Genomic DNA, 25,183 nt, shown 5'->3' with positions numbered 1-25,183 from the left:
GCTGAACAGTGCCCACACCACTGCGCCACCACTCACCACGCACGCGCGCGTGAACGCGCGTGAACGCACGAAGACAAAGATCCCCCGTGTAGCCGAAACAGACTGTTGGGGCAAGTTCTGTTAGCGAGCACCTATGAAGGCCGTCAACGGCACACGAGGAGGGGGGGGGGTGGGTGGCCAGCACCACTCCCGGCCGCCTTTGTCTTCCTAGTGGCGATGTTTACTTCACACCACGCCGGGTAGTCATTTGAGGCTGAGTCGACCTAAGGGAGGCCCGGGACCGGTTCAGATAATCGTCACCGGTGTTGGCCGTGAGCGGGAATTGAACTCGGGTCGCCGGGTTCGTAGTGCAGCGCGCTGACTCCCGCTCCCCATAAATGCACGCAAACATGAACACCTGAACACCTGGACATCTGAGACGGCACACAGAGACAATGATGCCCCTTACGTGTGTCTGCAAGTCTGTGCGTGTTTCTGCATGTCTCTCTGTTTGTCTGCAAGTCTGTGTGTGTTTCTGAATGTCTTCTAATCTGCTTGCATTTCTGTGTCTGTATGTGTCTGCATGTCTGTCTGTGTATATGTCTGAATGGCTGTGTGTGTGTCTGCAAGTCTGTGTGTGTTTCTGCATGTCTATCTGTTTGTATGTATGTATGTCTATCCGTGTGTGCGTCTGCATGTATATCTGTCTGTCTGCATCTCTGTCTGTCTGTGCATGTCTGCATGTCTGTGTGTGTATGCATGTCAATCTGTGTGCGTCTGCATGTCTATCCGTGTGTGTGCATGTCTATCCGTGTGTGTCTGCATGTCTGTGTGTGTGTCTGCATGTCTGTGTGTGTGTCTGCCTGTCTGTATGTCTATCCGTGTGTGTCTGTATGTATATCTCTCTGTCGGCATGTCTATATGTCTGTATGTCTGCATGTCTCTATGTGTCTATGCATGTCACTCCGTGTGTGTGTCTGCATGTCTATCCGTGTGCATCTGCATGTCTGTCTGTCTGTCTGCATGTCTATATGTCTGCATGTCTCTACGTGTCTATGCAAGTCACTCCGTGTGTGTGTCTGCATGTCTATCCGTGCGTGAGCATGTCTAACCTGTCTGTCTGCATGTCTGTCTGTATGTCTATCCGTGTGTGTCTGCATGTCTGTCTGTCTGCATGTCTATATGTCTGCATGTCTCTACGTGTCTATGCATGTCACTCCGTGTGTGTGTCTGCATGTCTATCCGTGCGTGAGCATGTCTAACCTGTCTGTCTGCGTGCCCTCGTGCGTCTGCGTTCCCAGTGTCCGAGGGGGAGCGACAGAGCGTCTCCTGGCGAGGGAGCTCGTCCCGGGGGACCTCGTGTGCCTCGCGCTCGGAGACCGAGTGCCGGCCGACCTGAGACTCACCGAGGTGTCACCGCGAGCTTACACACGCCGGGACATTATGATCCACATCGCTGTTGTTGTTGTGTGTGTGTGTGAGCGAGTATGGGGTGAGCTCGTGGGGAGCGGTAGTGCAGCGGTTAGCGCTACGCTGCGCTACGAACCCGGCAGCCCGAGTTCGATTCCCGCTCACAGCCAACGGAGGGCGGAGGAGCGACGCTCACAGCAACGAGCGGAGCGCCGGGTGGCTAAAGCATAGCAGATTGGCACAGTAGGGGGCACAGGTGGTGCATCAGACAGTCATCTCTGTCAGTCGACCCGTGCGTGGCACCTGGGTCTGCCCCGTGACCTCCTGCCAGCGGGCATTCGACACTTCACGTGGCCTCAACGTGCACATGGCCTGGCACAAGCGTCGTGGTGACATCACCGCCACTTAGTGGCGAATGGCGGTTGTTGTTGTGTGTGTGTATGTGGGGGAGCGGTTGCACAGCGGTTTAGCGCGCAGCGCTATGAATCCGGCGACCCGGGTTCAATTCCCGCCCATGGCCACCAACACCAGTGACGATGATCTGAACCGGTCCTGTGCCTCCCCTAGATCGGCTCGGCCTCAAATAAGTACCTGGGTGCGGTGTGTAAAAAACATCGCCACCCGGGAGACGAAGGCGGCTGGGTGGGCATGGTCGCTGGCCACCCACACCACTCGCATGCCACAGTGGCGGCCTTCATAGGCTGCACTGCTACTCGCTACCAGCACTTGCCACAACAGTCTGTTAACGCTACACTGTGGGCCTCTTTGCGCCAGGCTGTGGAGCTCACGCTGGATGAGTCGAGCTTCACGGGCGAGACCCAGCCGAACGCCAAGACGGTGGACGCGGCTCACCCCGGCCTCGACGGCAGCTGCGGTGGCGGTGGCAGCAGCAGCAGCCCCGTCAACATCGTGTTCATGGGGACCCTGGTGCGGAGCGGTCGCGGCAAGGTGAGCGGTGGGGTTTCGGGGTTTTTGCTCCGAGGAACAGCGGAGTAACGAGCGTGGGGGGCAGGCAGGGGGTGCCTTGTCCCCACTGCGTGCCCCCCCCCCCAGTGGCCAAATCTGTGAGATTGGGGGGGGGGGCCCCCTTGACAACCACCATCATGAAATGTTTGTTCCACATTGTGCAGGATCGAAAAACGTATTTAAAACGCGGTTAACATTTTTTTTTATGAAAATACTTTCATTTTCGTTCCCCTTTCTATTTTTATTCAATCAGAACAGGAATGTAATATTTCAAAAGAGGTAACTACTACGGAGCTGTAGTGGGCTGCATTTTGTGAAGACAGAGCGCCACGGACAGCGTTAAATGTACGAGACCGTGAGCGTAATGACGACGCAAGATGACGCCAAAAGGCGCACAACTCATCTGGTCCAACACCATGTGAGACTAGGCTCCAAGAAAAGCTGTCTCGGGTGTGGACCAATCAATTTCAAGGACAGTGCATACATTATCAGAGTTGTGTTTTTTGTTTGCCTTCCGACCGCAGGTATTGTGGTCTATGCAACATGACTCCTTGTAAAAAAAGGTGTCAGTTTTGTTGCCAGATAAAAGGGTAAAAAAACAATTATCAATGACGGAGATAATGCAGGCCACCGACGACGGTGGTGCTGATGGTGACGATGACGATGGTGAGGTCTCACGGCACTGTGTTGTGACGTCATGGTGCAGGGCATCGTCGTCAACACCGGCGAGAACTCCCAGTTCGGCGAGGTCTTCCGCATGATGCAGAAGGAGGAGGTGAGAAAACGCTGCCGCTGCTGCTGTACTTGCCTCTATAGCTGCTGTTACTGCAGCTGCTGCTGTGCTTGCCTCTATAGCTGCTGCTGTAGCTGCTGTAGTTGCTGTTGTAGCTATTCCTGTTGCTGCCTTTGTAGCTGTTGCAGCAGCTGCTGCTGTAGCTGCTGCTGTAGCTGCTGCTGTAGCTGCTGCTGTGGCAGCTGCTGCCTCTGTAGCTGCTGCCGCTGCTGTTGCTACCCTGTAGCTGCTGCGTTAGCTTCTGCTGCTGTTGCTGCTCCTGTAGGTGCTGCTTTATCTGCTGTAGCTGCTGCTGCTGCCGTATCTGCCGCTGGCTATTCACTCGCTTGCCAGAGGTCGCAGATCCCAGGTTAGGGGCTGCGATTGGAGCGAACGCCTCCCCCACCTCCCTCTCTCCCATTCTTAAAGCGCAGTGAGATGACCGTGACCGCCAGTGACTGCAAGGACAAATCAAACCCCGTCGCCATGAGTGCATTGGGTTCCGCACTCAAATTCGTGTCCATTCCAAATCAAACGATTCGTCTTTTGGGCAGCTTCGTCGTTCGTGTACAATTGCGTCGCACGGTCGCCGTGGACCACATAGGACCAAGCTGGATGGTTTTGCACCAACAATTGCTCTGCAGTTCTGCACATATTAAGATGTTCCCCAGCCAATTTGCGAGCGTTTGTGCATGTGGGGGCGGAGGGAGGGGGGTAACCTGTAACCGGAGCACCCGAATTACAACCCAACATGTGCGAGGGGGCAACGCTCTATCCCACACAGAAGGGGACACGATGATATTAGGAAAAATAAGAATAGTTTTTTTTTACCCTTTCTGGCAATTAAACAGGAGGTGTTAAGATGTTCAAACACCAAATAGAAACCTTTTGCAAGGAATCAAGTTACTGCATTAACCACACAAAGTACTTGTTTCAGTTTGAACATCTTAATCTTAATGCCTGTTTTATTGCCAGGAAGTTTAAAACCTCTTCTTACTTTTCATCCACTTTGCCTCACTGCCTTCCGCTGAAAAGGCCCAGGGCATGGCACCATATTTGTATGAAATAACCAACCCGAGCCTCCACAGTTCATGGGTTAGAGTGCTGGATCAGGTTGACCGTCGCGCAATGAACCCTCGGCTCGAGCGGAGAAGAAAGCGCTGCCCCTCTGCGGACCAGAGGTCACCGCCTGAAGATATCTCCGGGAGGTAGTTCTGCAATGTCTACTTTCCGTGGGCCGTCCTCTAAACACGGGACGTCGTTGCACTGCTCGCGTGAGACTTCTGCGTGGGCAGTTCTTCTGGTGACGCGACGCCGACAGCACAATCGGGATTTTAGAAAAGTAAAAAAAAATGTTGCGTGCGACAGATGGCTGACTCTACACTTGTTGACATTTGCAGGCGCCAAAGACTCCCCTGCAGAAAAACATGGATCACTTGAGCAAGCAGCTGTCCCTGTACTCCTTCGGGATCATCGGTGAGTCATCGATGGAATTGTACGCGAGGCAGTCGGCTTCATCGACGGCCCAGCAATCGCTCTTTTCACTCCAGTCACTCGCTCGCTCGCTGGCGGTCAGTCGCATCGTGATCACTCTTCTCTTGCTGCTACCATGGCGATACTCTGCACGTGAACTTCACTCGTCGATTCCTCCGCCCATGTTGGGGGACTCGGTCGATATCAGACTGACTGTTTGGTGTCATCCACCACGCTGTGTGTAACCACCACCACCACACATTCTCGAAGAGATGATTCTGACTGGCTGGTGTGGTGTCTGGGTGAACGTCCATGTATTGCTCGGGAGAGACCATGTTCTGGAAGGTGTTTCCGAACAAACCAGATGAAAAGACACCTTCTGGAAGACACGCACACTCTGTATTGTAACATGCACAGCTGATACTGGATGTGGTGTTCCGTGTGAGAGATATTACACTGGTCAACACACTTTTTCTGGCATAAGGTATTCCAACGGTTTTAAGGTAATTTTGGGGTGCTGATTCCAAATTTGGCATCAGTTTTTGTCTATCACACCAGGTTTTTGAGATATCAAATATTGCATTTTCAATAAAAACTGCAGAAGAAAAATATTAAATAAATGTGGATATCTACATAAAATGATATTATAAACACACTATCCTAAAAATACAGCGCCATATTTTAACACTAAAGCAGTCACTGACTCGCAACAACTTGCAATCATAAGTGACAGAGTTAATTTCGGGTAAAATCAATGAAAATGGGGTATGCCGATAGCATAATAAGTATAACCAGTAAAAACAAAGTTTTTCACTATAAATCCTTTATATGCGTGGCGGCTAGAGTCCTCTCGTCCTCTGGCTTGAGATGGCTGCCACCTATGGGTCAGATGATTGTCTGCCAGTATTAAGCAATTGGTAATTAAATATTTAATTTGTTTTCCCTAAACAGTGTAAAATTTTGGAAATTTTTTTCACGAATATTAATTGTCTCGCACAACGAGTCTGTGTGCAAAATGTCAGCTCGATTGGATCACGGGAAGTGGGTTAAAAAACGACCGAAAGATTTGCACGGTCGTAAGCAAGCAAGCAAGCACACAAGCACGCAAGCAAGCAAGCAAGCGAACTTAATATAAAGGATTTAAAAATGAGATGTGATAGAGCAAATCTGAGATCAGATTTGGAATCAGCACCCTGAAATTAGTCTAAAACAGCTGCAAAAGTCCAGGCCAGAAAAAAATGTTTTTTTGTTGACCAGTGAATTATCCGTGTCACTGGTAGAATGGAGTATGTAGCACGTGATTGCGAGCCATAGTCGTATCTAAAGGTATACTGGACGTGATGTGCCGGGCGTGGGAATATTTTACCGATAAATCACACTGTTAAATTTCGATTTAAAGCTTTCGTGACTGCAGGGATTCATCTTCTTGGTTCTTTCGGTAAAGTCACGTAGAATGGAAATAATACAATAATAAGGCGCTATTCCCCCTCCAACCCAGCTTAAATAGACGCTCCAAGCCTGGGGTGTTTCATTCAGACTCTGTCTTCTCGACAGACCTGTTCTTCACCTGAAGACGGCTGCTTGCGTTGTGGCCGAAACGTCGTGAGAATTGTATTTTATTATGTTATATTTTTATTATTTTATTACTTCCATTCTACGCGACTTTACCCAAAGAACCAAGAAGAAATCACACTGTGTGTGTGTGCGTGCGCGTGTGTGTGATCGTGCTCCCCAGGGCTGATTGCACTGGCCGGATGGCTCCAGGGGAAGTCTCTGCTCAATATGTTCACCATCGGCGTGAGGTGCGTATGTAATAAAGGTCGTGGAAGCGACTTCTGGAATCCGGTCTTTATTTGTCTTTCGTTCACAACACTCCCATCTTACTCCTTCACGCTGCTGACAGACAGCGTGAGAGAGAGAGAGAGACACGCGCGGCCACGTGGCAGCCTGGACCCCGCTCCAACATGGCCTCACCCTCCGTTCGTTCCAGATCTGACCACGTGTTGTTCGTCTCCACCCCTTTTAATACCCGGGTCGCGTGGTACCTTTCCACCAATCCTGGTTAGCCTCTATGGAATCTTCTCGACTCCATCGTACGCTCCCAGCACCACGCCCCTGACTCGTCCCCCCATTGGCTGTGGCTAAAGCCAGCAGAACCAATCCTCTACTTACAGATGTCACCTTCCCATTACGTTAGAGCCACGCCTCTAGACTTCACCCCATTGGCTATGGGCCAGGACCGGCAGAGCCAATCATCGTAACGAGGTGTGATACATCAGCGACCCGGATATATCCTCACATTACACATACACACATTATCGGGAAGCCACTGGAGCTATGCACTTTTAAAACTAGATTGAAAAACTCTTTTGTTTTTTTTGGAATTGCTTTTGTTGTTTAGTTTGTTGGCCCTTCCCCTGCACCTCCGATTAGCACGGTTGGTCACGTACGGTGCAAAAGAAGTTCAACATACCTCCAAAATAAACCTAAAAGAGACGAAGATCCCCCGTATAGTCTTGGTTCTTTCGGTAAAGTCACATAGAAGGGAAATAATAAACTAATAAAAATATAAAACAATAAAAATTCTCACGAAGTTTCGACGGCAACACAAGCAATCGTCGTCAGGTGGGAAATCCACAGCAAGAAAATTTTCTTTGTGTTGCAGTCGAAACGTCGTGAGAATTTTTATTGTTTCATATTTATATTATTTTATTATTTCCCTTCTACGTGACTTTACCGAAAGAACCAAGAATATGAATCCCTGCAGTCACGAAAACTTTAAATCAAGATTCCCCGTATAGTCTTAACAGACTGTTGGGGCAAGTGCTGTTAGCGAGCCCCTATGAATGCCAGCATGGTACACGAGGGAGTGGGTGGCCAGCACCATGCCCGACCGCCTTTGTCTCGCCAGTGGCGATGTTTACACACCGCAGCAGGCACTCATTTGAGGCTGAGTCGACCTAGGGGAAGCCCAGTACTGATTCAGGTTATTGTTACTGGCGGTGGCCGTGAGCGGGAATCGAACTCGGCTCGCACTAATTTTTAGTGCCGCAAGCTAACCACTACACTACCGCTCCCCACTAGCATAAAGACACATACACACGCACATCCGTGGGTGCACACAAACTCATACATATACCTAATTGTTGTCCTGTACAGCACTTAGATTTTTTCTTAATTTGTGGAGTGTTGAAAATTTCCCGTGTACAGCGCTTTGTGATCTTTTCATTGAGAGGTGCTGTGTAGACATAAATATGAATGATCATTATTACTGACGACTTGTCTCTCTGACCAGGGTATCTGTCTCACTGATCCCTGACGCCTGTGTCTCCATGTCCCCTGTATCTCCCTGACTCCTCACGCCCCGCGTATGCCTGACCCTGACCTCCATGTCTCCCTGACCCCTGTGACCTCCTGACCTTTGGGTATTCCTGACCCATGACCCCCATTTCCTCCTGACCCCTGTGTCTCCCTGACCTGTGACCCCTAGCCTGGCTGTAGCAGCCACCCCCGTGTCCTCCTGACCCCTGACCCCCGTGTCCTCCTGACCCCTGACCCCCATTTCCTCCTGACCCCTGTGTCTCCCTGACCTGTGACCCCTAGCCTGGCGGTGACAGCCACCCCTGGTTCCTCCTGACCCCTGACCCCCGTGTCCTCCTGACCCCTGACCCACGTTTCCTCCTGACCCCTGTGTCTCCCTGACCTGTGACCCCTAGCCTGGCGGTGGCAGCCACCCCCGTGTCCTCCTGACCCCTGACCCACGTTTCCTCCTGACCCCTGTGTCTCCCTAACCTGTGACCCCTAGCCTGGCGGTGGCAGCCACCCCCATGTCCTCCTGACCCCTGACCCACGTTTCCTCCTGACCCCTGTGTCTCCCTGACCTGTGACCTCTAGCCTGGCGGTGGCAGCCATCCCTGAGGGGCTACCCATCGTGGTGACGGTGACGCTGGCGCTGGGCGTGATGAGGATGGCCGCCAAGAACGCGGTGGTGAGGAGACTGCCCACGGTGGAGACGCTTGGTGAGGTCGCCCGCTCATCAGAGACTCACCCGCTCAGAGGCTCACCCGCTCAAAGACTCACCCACTCAGAGACTCACTCACTCAGAGACTCACCCACTCAGAAGCTCACCCACTCGTAGACTCACCCACTCATCGGAGACTCACACGCTCAGAGACTCACCCACTCGTAGACTCATCCACTCAAAGACTCATCCACTCAGAGCGTCACCCACTAATCAGACTCACCCACTCGTAGACTCACCCACTCATCGGAGACTCACCCACTCAGAGACTCACCCACTCGTAGACTCACCCACTCAGAGACTCACCCACTCAGAGACTCACCCACTCGTAGACTCACCCACTCAGAGGCTCACCCACTCAGAGGCTCATCCACTCAGAGACTCACCCACTCAGAGACTCACCCACTCAGAGACTCACCCACTCAGAGACTCACTCACTCAGAGGCGCATCCACTCAGAGCCTTACTCACTAATCAAACTCATCCACTCAGAGCCTTACTCACTAATCAGACTCACCAACTCAGAGCCTCACCCATTAATCAGGCTCACCCACTCAGAGACTCATCCACTCAGAGACTCATCCACTCAGAGCCTCACCCACTAATCAGACTCACCCACTCATCGGAGACTCACCCGCTCAGAGACTCACCCACTCAGAGACTCACCCACTCAGAGACTCACCCACTCAGAGACTCACCAACTCATCCGACACTCACCCACTCGGAGACTCACCCACTCGGAGACTCACCCACTCAGAGACTCACCCACTCAGAGACTGACTCAACCACTCAGAGACTCACCCGCTCATCGGACACTCGCCCACCCCGACGGGGCAGCGTCTTGTTGTTGTGGCACCGACGCCCGAGCTGGCGGCTGACTGTTTGCCCTTTGCCCTTTCACCTCTCAGGTTGCTGTGATGTCATCTGCTCCGACAAAACCGGAACGCTCACGTCGAACGAGATGACCGTCACCCGAGTGTTCACGTCAGAGGGGCTGCTGGCTGAGGTATCCACATCATCGCCACCGCCGCCACCGCCATCATCACCGTTATCATCGTCGCCATCATAATCATCATCGGCAACATCATCATCAGCAGCATCGGCACCATTACTGTTGTCAAGGTTATGGCGACTGTCATCATTGTCATTGTTTGTCGTAGCATTATCATCGTCGTCATCGTCGTCATCATCATCATCTTTATCATCAGCATTAGAAGCAGCAGCATCATCAGCGCCACTATCATCATCAACACCACTATCAGCATCATCACCATTATATTCATCATCATCATCTTTATCATCAGCATTAGAAGCAGCAGCAGCATCAGCACCAACTATCATCATCATCAACACCACTATCATCATCACCATTATATTCATCATCATCTTTATTATCAGCATTAGAACCAGCAGAATCATCAGCGCCAACTATCATCATCATCATCAACACCACTATCATCATCATCATCACCATTATATTCATCATCATCTTTACCATCAGCATTAGAACCAGCAGAATCATCAGCGCCAACTATCATCATCATCAGCACTACCGAGATCACCGTCGTGGCTGTTATCATCACGAGAGCCGCCTCCACTCGAGGCCCTTCCGGCAGCAGTGGCGTGAGCCGGCAACAGCAGGGGCTGCGCCTTTGCCTCCACCAAGTTGCCCGCGCCAAATGAACTCGAGTTCGCCTCTGGGACAAATGAACTCGGCCGACAGCCACAAGCCGACAGCCACAAGCCGGGTTCCGCCTCCGGTTTGTCTGCGTCCCCCGCGGGGCAGGACCCTGGCGTGGCCGGATGACGCTCGCACGCGAGCCGGGCTGCTGCTGTTGCTGCTGCTGCTGCTGAGAGCTGCTGCTGCTGAGTGCTGCTGCTGCTGAGAGCTGCTGCTGCTGCTGCAGCTGGTGCTGCTGAGTGCTGCTGTTGCTGCTGCTGCTCCTGCTGCTGCTGCTGCTGCGGCTGCTGCTGCTACTGCTGCTGTTGCTGCTGCTGCTGCTACTGCTGCTGCTGCTGAGAGCTGCTGCTGCTGCTGCAGCTGGTGCTGCTGAGTGCTGCTGTTGCTGCTGCTGCTCCTGCTGCTGCTGCGGCTGCGGCTGCTGCTGCTACTGCTGCTGTTGCTGCTGCTGCTGCTGCTACTGCTGCTGCTGAGTGCTGGTGATGCTGAGTGCTGCTGCTGCTACTGAGAGCTGGTGCAGCAGTGGCGCCGTTCACTGCGTCTCGTGAAGTCTTCTCGCGCGGAGTGGGGGTCGTGTTTCTCTAAGCCACGGGAGGGTAACAGGTCGAGAGCAAGGGGAGAGCATTCCGTACTCCACGCGCCAAGAGCGGCAGTCGTCGTTGGAGTTCGTAGGTTCTCGCCCGGCTCCGCAGAGCGTTGTTGAGTCTTTGCTTTGTGCGATGTTGTGCCGGTGACGATTATCTGAACCGGTTCTGGGCCTCCCCTAGGTCAACTCGGCCTCAAATGAGTACCTGGTGCGGTGTGTAAATATCACCACTGGGGAAGCAAAGGCGGCCGGGCGTGGTGCTGGCCACCCACCCCCTCGTGTGCCGTTATGGCCTTCGTAGGTGCTTGCTAACAGCACCTACCCCAGCGGTCCATTGAAGGCTATCCGGGGGATCTTTGTCTTTGTGTCTGTCGACGCAGGTGAGCGGCGTGGGCTACTTCACCCGCGGGGAGGTGACGATCGACGGGCAGGCGCAGACCGCGTCGTCAAACGCGACGCTGACTAAGCTGTGCGAGGTTCGTGTTGCCGGATGAGAAAAAAAAAACCACCCCACCCCTCTCTCTCTCTCTCGCGCGCGCTTCTTTTACCGCATCGCACCGGTTGTGTGCAGGTGATGTCACAGTCGAATGTCGGCGACTCGTTGATTTTACCGTTGACGGAACGACGTTGGACGCCGCGCATCTGCCGTGCTGCGTCCGAGCACGGTTCAGTGTGGTCCACGGCCTTCCGTCGTCCGGATACTCGCCCCTATTATCTGGTTTGACGTTTCGGTGAATTGATTTTCCAATCGAACAGCGACTCTTCGACTTACGAACGAGTTAGGGTTCCAGAGGTCTGTTCGTAAGTCGAATTGTTCGTAAGTCGAATTGTTCGTAAGTCGAATTTGTTCGTAAGTCCAACCCGTGCAGTAAAACATCGCCACCGGGGAGATGAAGGTGGTCGGCCTTCGCGCCGTCCACGCACCCCCCCCCCCCCGCCAACTCGTGTGTCACCGTGCGGCCGTCGTAGGCACTGGCCGCGACGTCTTGTGAAGGCGACACATTGGGGTGGGGCGGTGGTGGAGGATCTTTGCGGAGAGTCGGGCTCCAGGCCAACGGGCTCCAGGCCAGACGTCGTAACCGAGGCCGGCGGAGCGAGAGGGGCCGCCCCGCCGTTTGTTCGCCTCGCCGCCGCTTTTGCCCGCCGGGCGACGAGTGGCGACGCGGTGCCCAGGCACGCCGAGCGGAGGACGCAGCGTCCGCTGGCACTCCCAAAGCCGCCAGCGAGTTCCACGTCCCAGCGTAGCCAGGGCCCATCTTGGCCCATTAGTCTCGTGACTCAGTGGGTAAATGTGTGTGTGCGCGTGAACTTCGTTCGCACCGTACGTGGCCAAGCGTGCGCATCGGAGGGCATTAGCGTGTTTATTATGAGACAAAAATAGCGACACACTGGCCAACTCCCACCCCGCGTGTGCCGTGTCAGCCTGAATGTCCTGTTAGCACGCTAACAGGACTTGTCCCAGCAGGCTGTGTGTGGGATCTTTGTCTGTGTTGTAGAGGGAGATGACAGGGGGAGAGGTGGGAGAGTGCGTGGAGGGGAGTGAAGTGGTGGAGAGTTCGTCAGGCACGAATCCATGGAGGATCTTCGGATTGGCGAGTGCCACATTGATTTTTGGTTCAGGATTGCACTTAAACAGACGCGTTTTCGTATGTAACTCTGCGTGTGTGCACGTTTGTGTGCGAATGCGCGTCTGCGTGCATCTGCGTTTGCGTGCATCTGCGCGCGTGCGTCTGCGTGTGTGTGCTTCTGTGCGTGTGCTTCTGTGCGTGCGTCTGCGTGTGTGTGCTTCTGTGCGTGCGTGTGCTTCTGTGCGTGCGTCTGCGTGTGTGTGCTTCTGTGCGTGCGTCTGCGTGTGTGTGCTTCTGTGCGTGCGTGTGCTTCTGTGCGTGCATCTGCGTGTGTGTGCTTCTGTGCGTGCGTGCGTCTGTGTGCGTGTATGCGTTTGCGTGCGCAGGTCGCGTGCGTGTGCAACGACGCCGTCTTGAGAGACGGGGTGCTCCTGGGCGCGCCCACAGGAGGGGGCGTTACTGAACCTGGCAGCCAAGGTAAGATATTGCTTCTGAAACCGGCGGCGGTGGCGGTGGCTTTTTTCTCTCTCCCCCTCAACTTTTTTTTTCTGACTGCCAATTCGCGTAACGAGATGAAGATTCCGGCCGTGACCTCTCCCAGAGGTGCCGCGACCCCATTCGTGCGTTCACGGAAGCAGATTTCGCAGAGCAGCCTCCTTGAGTCGGCCCGCGCGCGTTGGGCCAGACGTTAGCTACCTCGCCTGGTATGCAGCATGTCGTGGGTAGATCCCGACCCTAACGCCTGTATGCAGTAGAACCCCCTCGTAACGACGGCGTTTGGTTCCACGAAACCGGTCGTTGAGTGATTTGGTCATCGAGCGAGCGTAGGAGATGCAAGTTCAAGGCTTAATTCGTTCCGATGGCATCGAAAGTTAACCTTTTTCACCCAAACAACGTACTTGATGACATTTAAACAATGGATATTAATACGTGAAGACACTAACAACATTATACACACATAGCTTGGAGGAATTCGATGAGCTATAAAGCTCTTTTTGACAGATGTCCAGTCGGGGCACCGTGTCAGAACGTGACACCAATAAACAATACAAAACACGGAAGCAGTGCAAAGTGTAGGAAAGGAAAATCATATTCTTAGGTTTTTTTAGGTTTTTTTCGGTGAAGTCACGTAGGTAAAAAATTAAAATTAAAATTAATAAAAGTAAAATAAATTAAAAATAAAAAAACCAGTATATATAAACCAGTATATATACGGGGTAGTATTTCTTGGAATCTCTCATTTACTTGATACAGCAATCGTGCTGTGGCGGTTCAACCTGAAGACGGAAGCTTGTGTTGCCTCCGAAACGTCGTGATTTTTATTTTAATTTTATTTTACTTTTATTAATTTTTTACCTACGTGACTTTACCCAAATAACCTAAGAATATGAATCCTTGCAGTCACGAAAGCTTCAAATCTAGAATTAAGTGAACAAATCACTTTAAAAAAGTATACAGAAAACACTTAACAATTTTATTTTATATTACCAGGTAAAGCCCGCTGAGCTATTAGCCTCTGTTTTCAGAAGTGATCTGGCCACAATCCACACCTCCAATTAGCACGGTTGGCTACGTACGGTGCGAAAGAAGTTCAACGTGCACGCGTGCAAGTGACAAAGTGACAGCACACGTGGAAATTCATTGCGTCAAAATGATCACAAACAATCTCGATGCATGTAACCCAGGTCGCACTCTTACCAAAAGGGGGGTGGGGGTGAGCGGGGGGCAGAGCTGGCCCAGCCACTAAGCGACCCTTGCAATTGCAAAGGGCCCCGTGGCCAGCAGAGGGCCCCCTAGAGTCACTGCTAGCTAGTGGGTGAAAAAAATCATACATCAAAGGGGCCTCCAACCAAATTTTGCTTAGGGCCCCCAAAGGTCTAGGGCCGGTTCTGGCGGGGGGGATCAATGACGATGTTTCACGCATCTCGACGGTTTTATATAATTTCCGGGGGCCGATTATAAAACCAAACGACCGCTCCGACCGATACCCCGTGACGGTTCCCCGTGCATCTGTTCCCCCGCAGCTCGGCGTCGGAGGCGTGAGAGATGAACACGAGCGCATCGAGGAGGTCCCGTTCAGCTCCGAGCGCGGGTGGATGGCCGTGCGCTGCATGTCCACCACACAGAGGGTGAGGCGATGTGGCGGCGTCGTCGTCGAAGTCGTCGTCGTCGTCATCGTCATCATCTGCATCCTCATCGTCGTCGAAGTCGTCGTCGTTGTTATAGTCATCGTCATCGTCGTTATCGTCATCATTGTCGTCATTGTCATCATTGTAATCATCGTCATCTGCATCATCATTGTTGTCGTTGTCATCATTGTTATCGTCGTCATCATTGTCGTCATTGTCATCATCGTCATCATCGTCGGCCGCATCCTCATTGTCGTCGTCGTCATCGTCGTCATCGTCGTCATTGTCGTCATCGTCATCATCGTCGGCCGCATCCTCATTGTCATCATCGTCATCACCACCGTCCTCATCGTTGTCATCATCATCATCATCCGTCATCATCTGTCACAATCAATCTACTGCTGGACAAAGGCCCTAACCCGAAACGTCGCCATATCTCATCACGATCCCGCGATGCAGTAATCCACACGGCAGCTGCACATTGCACTGATTTTGTCGCTTCAGCTCCCTGGTGGCAGCACTCGAGGAGACGTTTCCCTCCTTTGTCTGCCACTCTGTTTTCATCCTTGACCATCAGCCACCATCTACTATTTAGTTAATCAAACGGATACACTGGGGCACCTGTCGCTGAACTGACCCGCTGTTCAGAGGACGTGCTTTGAGTGACATTGCAAGCTGTGGACGGGCTACAATGCCCCTTCGTGTAAATACCGGGATTGTTGTTGTTGTTCTTCTTCTTGGTTCTTTCGGTAAAGTCACGTAGAATGGAAATAATAAAATAATACAAATAAAACATAATAAAATAATTATCACGACATTCAGACTCTGTCTTCTCGACAGACCTGTTCTTCACCTGAGGACGGCTGCTTGCGTTGTGGCCGAAACGTCGTGAGAATTATTTTATTATGTTTTATTTTTATTATTTTATTATTTTCATTCCACGTGACTTTACCGAAAAAACCAAGAAGATGAATCCCTGCAGTCACGAAAGCTTTAAATCGAAATGTTGTTGTTGTTGTTGAGAGCACGGACATACGCCGCTCTCTCTCTCTCTGTGCTGCAGGCTCCGCGCGGAGCGTTCTTCGTGAAGGGAGCGTGTGAGCGCGTGCTGGAGCAGTGCCGCTCCTACAGCAGCCACGGGCTCGCGGTGGCACTGACGCCGCAGGTGTGCGAGAGCTTCCACCGGCAGAGGATCGCCCTTGGCAGCCAGGGCCTCCGAGGTGACGGCGGCACGTACGCGCACACACACGCACTCACGCACACGCACGGGCATGCACACACGGACACGCACACACGGGCACGCACACACGGGCATGCACACGCACGCGTACGAACATGCACACTCGCACACACACGCAAGCACACACGCGCACTCACACACACGCACTCACGCACACGCACGGGCACGCACACACGGGCACGCCCACACGGGCATGCACACGCACGCGTACGAACATGCACACTCGCACACACACGCAAGCACACACGCGCACACACACGGGCATGCACGCGCACACACGTGCACTCACGCACACACGGGTACGCGCGAGCACACATGCACGCACACACGAACATGCACACTCGCACACACATGCAAGCACACACGCGCGCATGCACGCACGTACACACACACATGCATACACATGCATGTGCACCCGAGTTCGAATCCCGCTCACGGTCAACACCGATGACGGTTATCTGAACCGGGCCTGTGCATCCCCTAGGTCGACTCAGCCTCAAATGAGCACCTGGTGCGATGTGTAAAACATCGCCACTGAGGAGACAAAGGTGGGCGGGCAAGGCACTGGCCATCCACCCCCTCGTGCGCCATACAGGCGCTACTTCATAATCAACGTTTTTTAGGTTTAGATCGCGTTATTTATAAATGTGTCGTAACTCTCCACCACCCGACACGGCCAATCAGTAAAAAAAATGTCCCGTTGACAAAAGACAAATAGTTCACTGCTTTAGCCCCACCGGTGTGTTTGAAGAGTGAAACCACGACATTTACAATTTTTGAGTACGACGTTTCTCTGGTAATTGCATCCAGCATCATCGGGCAATTCGCCAGAATGGTGAGGCTCAGCTCTGTCTCCAACACAAGGCGCTACTTGCCAGCGGCACCAACAGTCTGTTGAGGCTACACGGGGCACCTTTGTCTTTGTGCGCAGTGCTGGCACTCGCGAGCGGGCAGGAGCTGGGCCGCCTTACCTTCCTGGGCCTCGTCGGGATGATGGACCCCCCACGGCCCACGGTCCCCGACGCCGTCGCCACCCTCCAGCGCTCCGGGGTGACCGTCGTCATGGTCACCGGCGACGCCATGGAAACCGCTGTTGCCATCGGTAACCGCGGGCCGGCTGGACGTGAACGCATCGGCTCTGTAACGGGGATCGCGATGGCACCCGCAGAGTTCGTTGAACGTGAACAAAACTTGAGTGCGAAGTTCCGTTCGCTATTCGGGACTAACCCTGTTGAAAATCGGCCAAATTGATCAAAGTGGTTGCCCAGAACTTTGGGGGGGGGGGGGGGGTGGTGGAACAAAAAAAAAACAAAGCAAAAAGGACTCACCTCGGTGCAGAAGTCGCAACCGGGTACCCGATACCCGTACCCTACCCGATACCCGGCTACCCGTACCCAGCCGGGTACGGGTACGGGTAGCTGTTTGCGACCCTGGTGCGGCCGGGTACGGGTAGGCCGTGAGTCACTGGTGAGTAACCGTTTGTCACTCATTTCGGGTAGGGTACGGGTACGGGTAGGGAACGGGTACCCATTTGCGACCCTGGTGCGGCCGGGTACGGGTACGGGTAAGGAATCAAAACCTATTTGCGACCTCTGCCTCGGTGTCAAAGCCCTGCTGTGATCCCAGCCCCGTGGGACAGACTGCTCCATGCGTGCCTGGTACGAGCGCGACTCTTGTCGTCATTGTCACCATGAACTACTTCCGACCCTCGATGGGGAGCATTCGACCTTATCTTCATCGTCCACCTAAACGACACCATTTTTTATTCTTCTTGGTTTTTTCGGTAAAGTCACGTAGAATGGAAATAATAAAATAATAAAAATTAAACATAATAAAATAATTCTCACGACGTTTCGGCCACAACGCAAGTAGCCGTCCTCAGGTGGAGAACAGGTCTATCGAGGAGACAGAGTCTGAATGACAAGCCCCAGGCTTGGAGCGACTATTTAAGCTGGGATGGAGGGGCAAAGAGCGCCTTGACAAAATAATTTGCATATCAAGAGGAATTTAGCATATTTATGGGAAATGCAGATATGCGATTAGTACTACTTGTGAAATGCGTAGGAGGTTTGGCGAGGGGTTTAAAGTCATTATGCCCGTGCATTATGCAGGATTAGCAGCATCAAAGGGAGGGGATAGGGGTAGCATTAAGACACCCTTTTTCATTGGCGGACTCTCGCGACGGCAACCGTTCGGTAACCGCCGGTCCCTGCCTGGTGTACGCATGCGTGCGAAGGGAGGTCGATAGGCTTGTACGGCGAGGGCAATCGCAAGATGTCCGGGGAGGACATAGACAACATGGAGCTCCCGGAGCTGGCGGCTGCCGTCGAGAAGGTGGGTCGCGCCCTTCCCGGCACCGTCGCTCTCTCTCTCGCGCGCGCGGGGACACGCGGTCGGCTCGCTCGATCGACGGCCGAGGGGGGGGGGGGGGGGGGCGGGGGGCTGAAGCTTGCACCAGTTAACGATTGGGATAGAGTCAAGAGCCTCGTTTTTAATAATAATTCATATTTAGAATGCGCATTTTATCCCACGATTTCAATGCAGAATGCACGGAACGCAGGAAACCGACCAAACTAAAGAGGGAAGGACACTTTTAAGAGATGGGTGTTCAAAGCGGATTTGAATATAGCTACCGACTCCGATTGCCTGATGTCGAGCGGCAAGGCGTTCCATAGCTTGGGTGTCACGCTAACAAGAGCCCGATCGCCAAGAGAGCGCAACCTCGACCTGGGAGTATTGAGCAGTTGGAGATCAGAAGGTCTTATGGACCTTGATGGAGCAAGCGAAGGAGCAACGTGGCAGTCGTGAACCGGGTTGACATTCGTCAGGGATCATCGGTACAACGCTGCCCAGGTGCCAGGGTCTCCGTGTTTGCACGATGGGGTTGCGTTCACGATGCTGATCGTAACGATTAGTTTTATTCTCATGTAAGCAGCGAATTAAGTTGCACAAGCACTACGAACGATTGGAAACTTTTTTTTTACTTTATCAGATAAGGCCCATTGAGCTAAACAGCTCATTTTCAGAAGCGACCTGGCCACAAATGATAGCTCAACGAAGTGACTTATCTTGCGGGCATTTGTTGCAGTCAAATTATCTGAGCGCGTGATGTCGATTCTAAATGTGGAAGGGAAAAACCGTAGGACCCAGGAGAAAAATCCACGCGACCACGGGGAGAGAGGCACGCACACTCCAAATATACAGGCATCATCAGGGTTGGGGTCGAACCCACGACCTCTTGCATACTAGGCGAGGGAGTTAACATCTCTCCCCGGGGAAAAATCCACACGACCACGAGTAGAGAGAACACACAAACTTAATTTCTACAGGCATCGTTGGGGTCGGGATCGAACCCTCGACCTCCTGCATACCAGGCGAGGGAGTTAACATCTCACCACCGCGGTGCCCCTCACGTTGCTTAAATAGGGGTGGTGAACTATGACCTCAACTTGAAACTTCCCAAGGAGGTCGGCGGTCCAGAACTTTCTTGCATTTGAAATCGGCTCTTTCACGAATGGCAGAGATTCTGAATTCTGCTGGGAACCCGTGAGTTCACGGAAGCCACGACTCGGAATCTAACTCTTTCCGCTCGCAGGTCACGATCTTCTACCGCACGAGCCCTCGTCACAAGCTCAAGATCGTGAAGGTGAGTTGAGTTTGCTCCGTGCTCCTGGGAACGTCGATTCACACTGACGCATTTGGCCCATGGCATGATTGGATTTTTTCCTCAATTTTTCTTTCAAACCAAGTAAAGTCCGTCCACTGAGCTGTGAGTTCTTTGTCAGAGGCGACCTGGCCACACGCGATTGGTCATCGGCGTGGCTTATATTATCGTTGTCATCGCCACATGTAAGACAGACAGCCGCGTGCGAGGCCACCACCGCCCGACTATCTGCACATACAGATCTGGGGTACAGCAGGCGCATAATGCCAGTCATTTCAGTCAGCCAACCCATGGCACCGGGGTCTGTCCCGTGAACCTCCTCTCAGCGAGCTCTTCGACACATCACGTGGCCCAAAAGTGCACCTGGCCTGATACAGGCGCCGTGGTGACGTCACCGTCACTTAGTAGGCAAACGGTGGGTATTGGCATTGCAGCGCACACGTGTCCCACAGGAGCGGCAGCGTGGCGGCCCGCCGCGCCGCGCTACGAACCCGGCGACCCCGGGGTTCGATTCCCGCTCACGGCCGCAAAAACACCGGCGGCGACGATTATATCTGAACCGGTCCTGGGGCCTCCCTCCCCTAGGCCCTGCTCGCTCGCGGCACTTGCCCCCGCAGTCCGTTAACGGTCACGTGGTGGCGGGTCTTGGCGTTCCGCAGGCATTCCAGCTGAGGGGCGCCGTGGTGGGCATGACGGGCGACGGCGTGAACGACGCGGTGGCGCTGCGCGCGGCCGAGATCGGCGTCGCCATGGGCCTCTCGGGCACCGACGTGTGCAAGGAGGCGGCCGACATGATCCTCCTGGATGACGACTTCAGCACCATCCTGTGAGACACAGCTACCCCCCGCCCCGGCTCCCCCCGCCCACCAACCCTTACCACCCCCACCACCACCAACCACATCGTTATAGCGAGCAAACGCGCCCCCCCCGGCTCCCCCCCCCTCCTGCCCACCAACTCCTACCACCCCCACCACCACCAACCACATCGTTATATTTCGATTTAAAGCTTTCGTGACTGCAGGGATTCATCTTCTTGGTTCTTTCGGTAAAGTCACGTAGAATTGAAATAATAAAATAATAAAAATAAAACATTAAATAATTCTCACGACGTTTCGGCCACAGACCTGTTCCCCACCTGAGTACGGCTGCTTGCGTTGTGGCCAAAACGTCGTGAGAATGATTTTATTATGTTTAATTTTTATTATTTTATTATTTAAATTCTACGTGACTTTACCGAAAGAACAAAGAAGTCACATCGTTATAGCAAGCAAACGCGCCCCCCCCCCACCAACTCCCACCCCCGCTATTATCGCCATAATACATCGATCACCATCATCGCCGCTCACAAGCAGCGATCTCCATCGCCGCCATCATCGTCACCGCTCACAAACGACGATCGTCTTCTGGAAGAGACGATTCTGACCAGTGGGTGGTGGTGGTGTCTTTTGTCCTTTGGGTGGAGGCCATACATTGCTGCGGAGACACCGTTCTTCTGAAAGAGATGAATCTGAACAAACTGGATTCAAAACACTCCTTCGAGAAGACACGGCGCATTCACAACTTTTGAAATCCACGGAGTGTGTCGTGGTCTGTAGAATACGGTTAAAACTTCATCGCGATTTCTGTAACAAACCTCGTTTTTGTCCTCCTCAGGTCCGCGATTGAGGAAGGCAAGGGGATTTTTCACAACATCCGCAACTTTGTGAAGTTTCAGCTCAGCACGTGAGTGCCAGCGAAAATTCCATGTTACTATGGCGGGGACCAGCTTACCTACAGGACGGCTACTGATTGACTCATTGATTCATTAATGTAGTGACGGATTTATTGAATGACTGAATGAATTATTTGATGACTGATTGACACGGTAATTAATTGACTTAATTACTCTATCAACTGCCCACCTGACTCACTCACGTACTGATCAATAATTATTGATAACATCAATGACCCATTGACACTACTGACTGAGATATTGATTCAAAGAATGACACATTACATTCAAAGATGAAGGAATTCACTGATTGTTGATTAAATGAATACCAATACCCGCCATTCGCCGCTAAGTGACGGTGACGTCACCAAGGCGCCTGTGCCAGGCCAGGTGCACTTTGAGGCCACGTGATGTGTCGAAGGCTCCCTAGCAGGAGGTCACGGGACAGACCCAGGTGCCATTTCTTGGTTGACTGAGATGACTGGCAGATGCACCGGCTGTACCCCCTCTTGTGCCAACTTTGAATTCAACGAATAACCCATTCTACTCACCCACTCATTATTTCAACGATCCATTGCCTCACTCAACCACCAATTGATTATTGATGATTATCCAATCACTCGCCAACTAGTCGTTGATTAATTGAGCGACCCACTGACTCACGTGCCCTCTGATTATTGCTTAGTTTAATGACCGGTTGACTCGGTCACTCCCTCACCCACATGATTGATTACGGACGAAGTGAATGACCTCGATGAACGACTCACAGACTCACTCTTCTCCCTCCGTCGCTGTCTCGCCGGCAGGAGCATGGCTGCCCTGAGTCTGATCGCCATCACGACGCTGCTCGACTATCCCAACCCACTCAACGCCATGCAGATCCTGTGGATCAACATCATCATGGACGGACCCCCCGCTCAGAGGTACGGATTCTGGGCCCTCACCTTCTTAGGGGTAGGGTAGATGGGGAGTCGTGGCAGACGGCCAGAGTCACGGGGCCATTGCGGTACGGGTGGTTTTTCCACTGGCTATTTGCCGAGCTGAGCCAGAACCAAGCCGGGCTGCGTATGTATGTTGTTGAACTTCTTTCGCACTGTACGTAGCCAACCGTGCTAATCGGAGGTGCTGGGGAAGGACAACAAACTAAACACAATACGCAGTTTTAAAGAAATTAGTTTTCAATCTCGGCTTGAAAGTGCATAGCTCTAGTGGCTTCCTACGATGTACAAATCTGGCTCGGGGCCCAGCAGGACCGGGCGGGGGGGGGGGATAATGACCCGTTGACTTGCGTGCGACATTAGCGGCGCGGCTTCTGCAGTGGAAAAACAGCCGGGAGCCTGCTGAGCCGAGCCGGGCCCGGCTTCCAGCGCGGCTTGGTTGTTGCGCAATGGAAAAGATGTAAAAGTGCACCTGTGTATGTACGTGTGTGCATGTGTGCGTGTGTCCGCTTGCGCACGTGCCGTACTGTGGGGAGAGGTAGTTGTCGCGGCTAGCGCGCTGCGCTACAAACCCGGCGAACCTGAGTTCGATTCCCGATCACGGCTAACGCCAGTGACGATTATTTGAACCGGTCCTGGGCCTCCCCTAGGTCGCCTCAAATGAGTACCTGGTGCAGTGTGTAAAAATCGCCACTTGAGAGACAAAGGCGGTCGGGCTTGGTACTGGCCATCCACCCTCTTCATAGGTGCTCGCTAACAGCACTTGCCCCAACAGTCTCTTCAGGCTATTTGAGGGATATTTGTCTTCGTGTGCGGTTATGCGCGTGCCGTACTGTGCGACTCGAGTTCGATTCCCACTCATCACCTATAACGGTGGTTGATATATATATATATGAGCCGGTCCTGGGGCCTCCCCTGGATCGACTCAGCCTCAAACAAGTACCTGGTGCGACGTGTTAACAAAGGCGGCCTGGGACAGTGCCGGTAACACCCACCCCCTTGTGTGCTTTCATAGGCGCTGCTACTCGCTAACAGCACTTGCCCCGACAGTGTGTTAAGGCTATACGGGGGGGGGGGGCATCTCTGTCTTTGTGCGCCACAGTCTGGGCGTGGAACCCGTGTGTGCCGACGTGGTGCGGCTGCCCCCGCGACGCCGAGGGGAGCGCATCATCACGCTCAGCCTCCTCTTCCGCACACTCATGTCGGCTGCCATCATCACCAGCGGGACCCTCTACGTCTTTTGGAAGGAGGTCAGCTGACGTGCGCGTGTGTCTGCGCGTGTGCGTGTGTGCGTGGGGAGCGGACAGTCATCTCGGTCAGTCAACCAATGGCACCTGGGCTCTGTCCCGTGACCCTCCTGCCAGCGGGCGCCGTGGTGACATCACAGTCATACTCTTAGTTCTTTCGGTAAAGTCACGTAGGTAAAAAATGAAATTTTAATTAATTAAAAATAAAAACAATAAAATCACGACGTTTCGGAGGCAACACAATCTTCAGGTGAAACTGTCACAGCAAAACATCCGTATCAAGTTTGCTGTGACAGTTTCACCTGAAGACGGAAGCTTGGGTTGCCTCCGAAACGTCGTGATTTTTTTATTAATTTTAATTTCATTTTTTACCTACGTGACTTTACCAAAAGAACTAAGAGTATGAATCCTTGCAGTCACGAAAGCTTCAAATCTAGACATCACAGTCACTTAGTGGCAAATGGCGGCTGTTGTTGCTGTTGGAGCGGTAGTGCAGCGGTTAGCGCGCTGAACTATGAACCTGGCGACCCGAGTTCGATTCCCGCTCACAGCCTACCAACACCAGTGACGATTTGCGGAACCGGTCCTGGGCATCCTCTAGGTCAATTCAGCCTCAAATGAATGCCTGTTGCATGCTACGTGTAAACATCGCCACTGGGGAGACAAAGGCAGCCGGGCGTGGTGTTGGCCACCCACCGCCTCATGTGCCGTACCAGTCTCACACAGGTGCTCACTAACAGCACTTACCCCAAAAGTCTGTTAAGGCTATACGGGGCATCTCCGTCTTTGTTATATTTCCAGCTGCCAATCTCACACCACTGCTCATTCTCTCGCTGTCTCTCTCGACCTCCCCGCACAGATGCAAGATGGTCACGTGACGTCCCGCGACACCACCATGACCTTCACGTGCTTCGTGTTTTTCGACATGTTCAACGCGCTGGGCTCCCGATCGCAGGCGAGTTTCCCCCCCCCCGCCTCCCGGCACCGCCGGACGCTCGGTGAAACATTGACGGCAACCGTTTCCCAGGCAACTGCCACCGGCGATGAAATTCTATCGTGGTCGGCTACGGGGACGGGGTCGGCAAGCTGCGGCTCTAGAGCTGCACACATCGGCTCTTCGAGGACCCGCTTCGTCACGTTACTTACGGGGAACCTCCGTCTCCTTTGCACCACGGTGCATTGCGGTACCCTGAAATGTAACGTTTTTGTTTTTTCTTCTTGGTTCTTTCGGTAAAGTCACGTGGAAGGGAAATAATAAAATAATAAAAATAAAACATAATAAAATCATTTTCACGACGTTTCGGCCACAACGCAAGCAGCCATCCTCAGGTGAAGAACAGGTCTGTCGGAAAGACGCTGTCTTGTTCTTCACCTAAGGACGGCTGCTTGCGTTGTGGCCGAAACGTCGTGAGAATTATTTTATTGTTTTATTTTTATTATTTTATTATTTCCCTTCTACGTGACTTTACCGAAATAACCAAGAAGATGAATCCCTGCAGTCACGAAAGCTTTAAATCGGAAGTTTTTGTTCACCAAATTCGAAGAAAAAAAATGGTTCTTCTTGTTATTTCGTTGCCGACCCCAGAGCTGCGGCAACTGGGTAGGGCAGTGGCATAGATCCGGATTGGCTGAGGATGACCCACGACTTCATACGGCCACCAATTCATTTGACGTGACCGGCTGCCCCCATGAGGCCTACTGCTTGAACAAAAATGGCCGACAAACCCCGTCTGTGACTTCAAGCACTAATCTCCGATTAGCAAGGTTAGCTCCGTACGGTGCGAAAGAAGTTCAACATA

At 52.7% G+C, this 25,183-nt stretch overlaps 1 protein-coding gene across 1 annotated transcript in view; it reads left to right on the top strand.

Annotated features, from left to right (window-relative positions):
- LOC133343123 (calcium-transporting ATPase type 2C member 1-like) overlaps positions 1-25,183 on the top strand; it is a 60,215-nt gene that overhangs the window by 30,549 nt on the left and 4,483 nt on the right. Inside the window, 20 exon segments of the mRNA XM_061552628.1 lie at positions 1,281-1,389; positions 2,164-2,337; positions 3,062-3,130; positions 4,528-4,603; positions 6,336-6,402; positions 8,495-8,619; positions 9,529-9,626; positions 11,268-11,363; positions 12,842-12,901; positions 12,903-12,932; positions 14,480-14,584; positions 15,648-15,804; positions 16,756-16,926; positions 18,061-18,158; positions 19,420-19,470; positions 20,148-20,314; positions 21,142-21,210; positions 22,006-22,122; positions 23,240-23,387; positions 24,244-24,339. Of these exon segments, the coding sequence (XP_061408612.1) occupies positions 1,281-1,389; positions 2,164-2,337; positions 3,062-3,130; positions 4,528-4,603; positions 6,336-6,402; positions 8,495-8,619; positions 9,529-9,626; positions 11,268-11,363; positions 12,842-12,901; positions 12,903-12,932; positions 14,480-14,584; positions 15,648-15,804; positions 16,756-16,926; positions 18,061-18,158; positions 19,420-19,470; positions 20,148-20,314; positions 21,142-21,210; positions 22,006-22,122; positions 23,240-23,387; positions 24,244-24,339 (2,083 nt within the window).

This window comes from Lethenteron reissneri, chromosome 2 (assembly GCF_015708825.2).
Source record: "Lethenteron reissneri isolate LAM-NWPU_2019-01 chromosome 2, ASM1570882v1, whole genome shotgun sequence".
In the NCBI taxonomy this organism is placed as follows: Eukaryota; Metazoa; Chordata; class Hyperoartia; order Petromyzontiformes; family Petromyzontidae; genus Lethenteron; species Lethenteron reissneri.
Note: the sequence above shows the minus strand (reverse complement) of the source record. Positions and strands in the feature narration are given on the sequence as shown.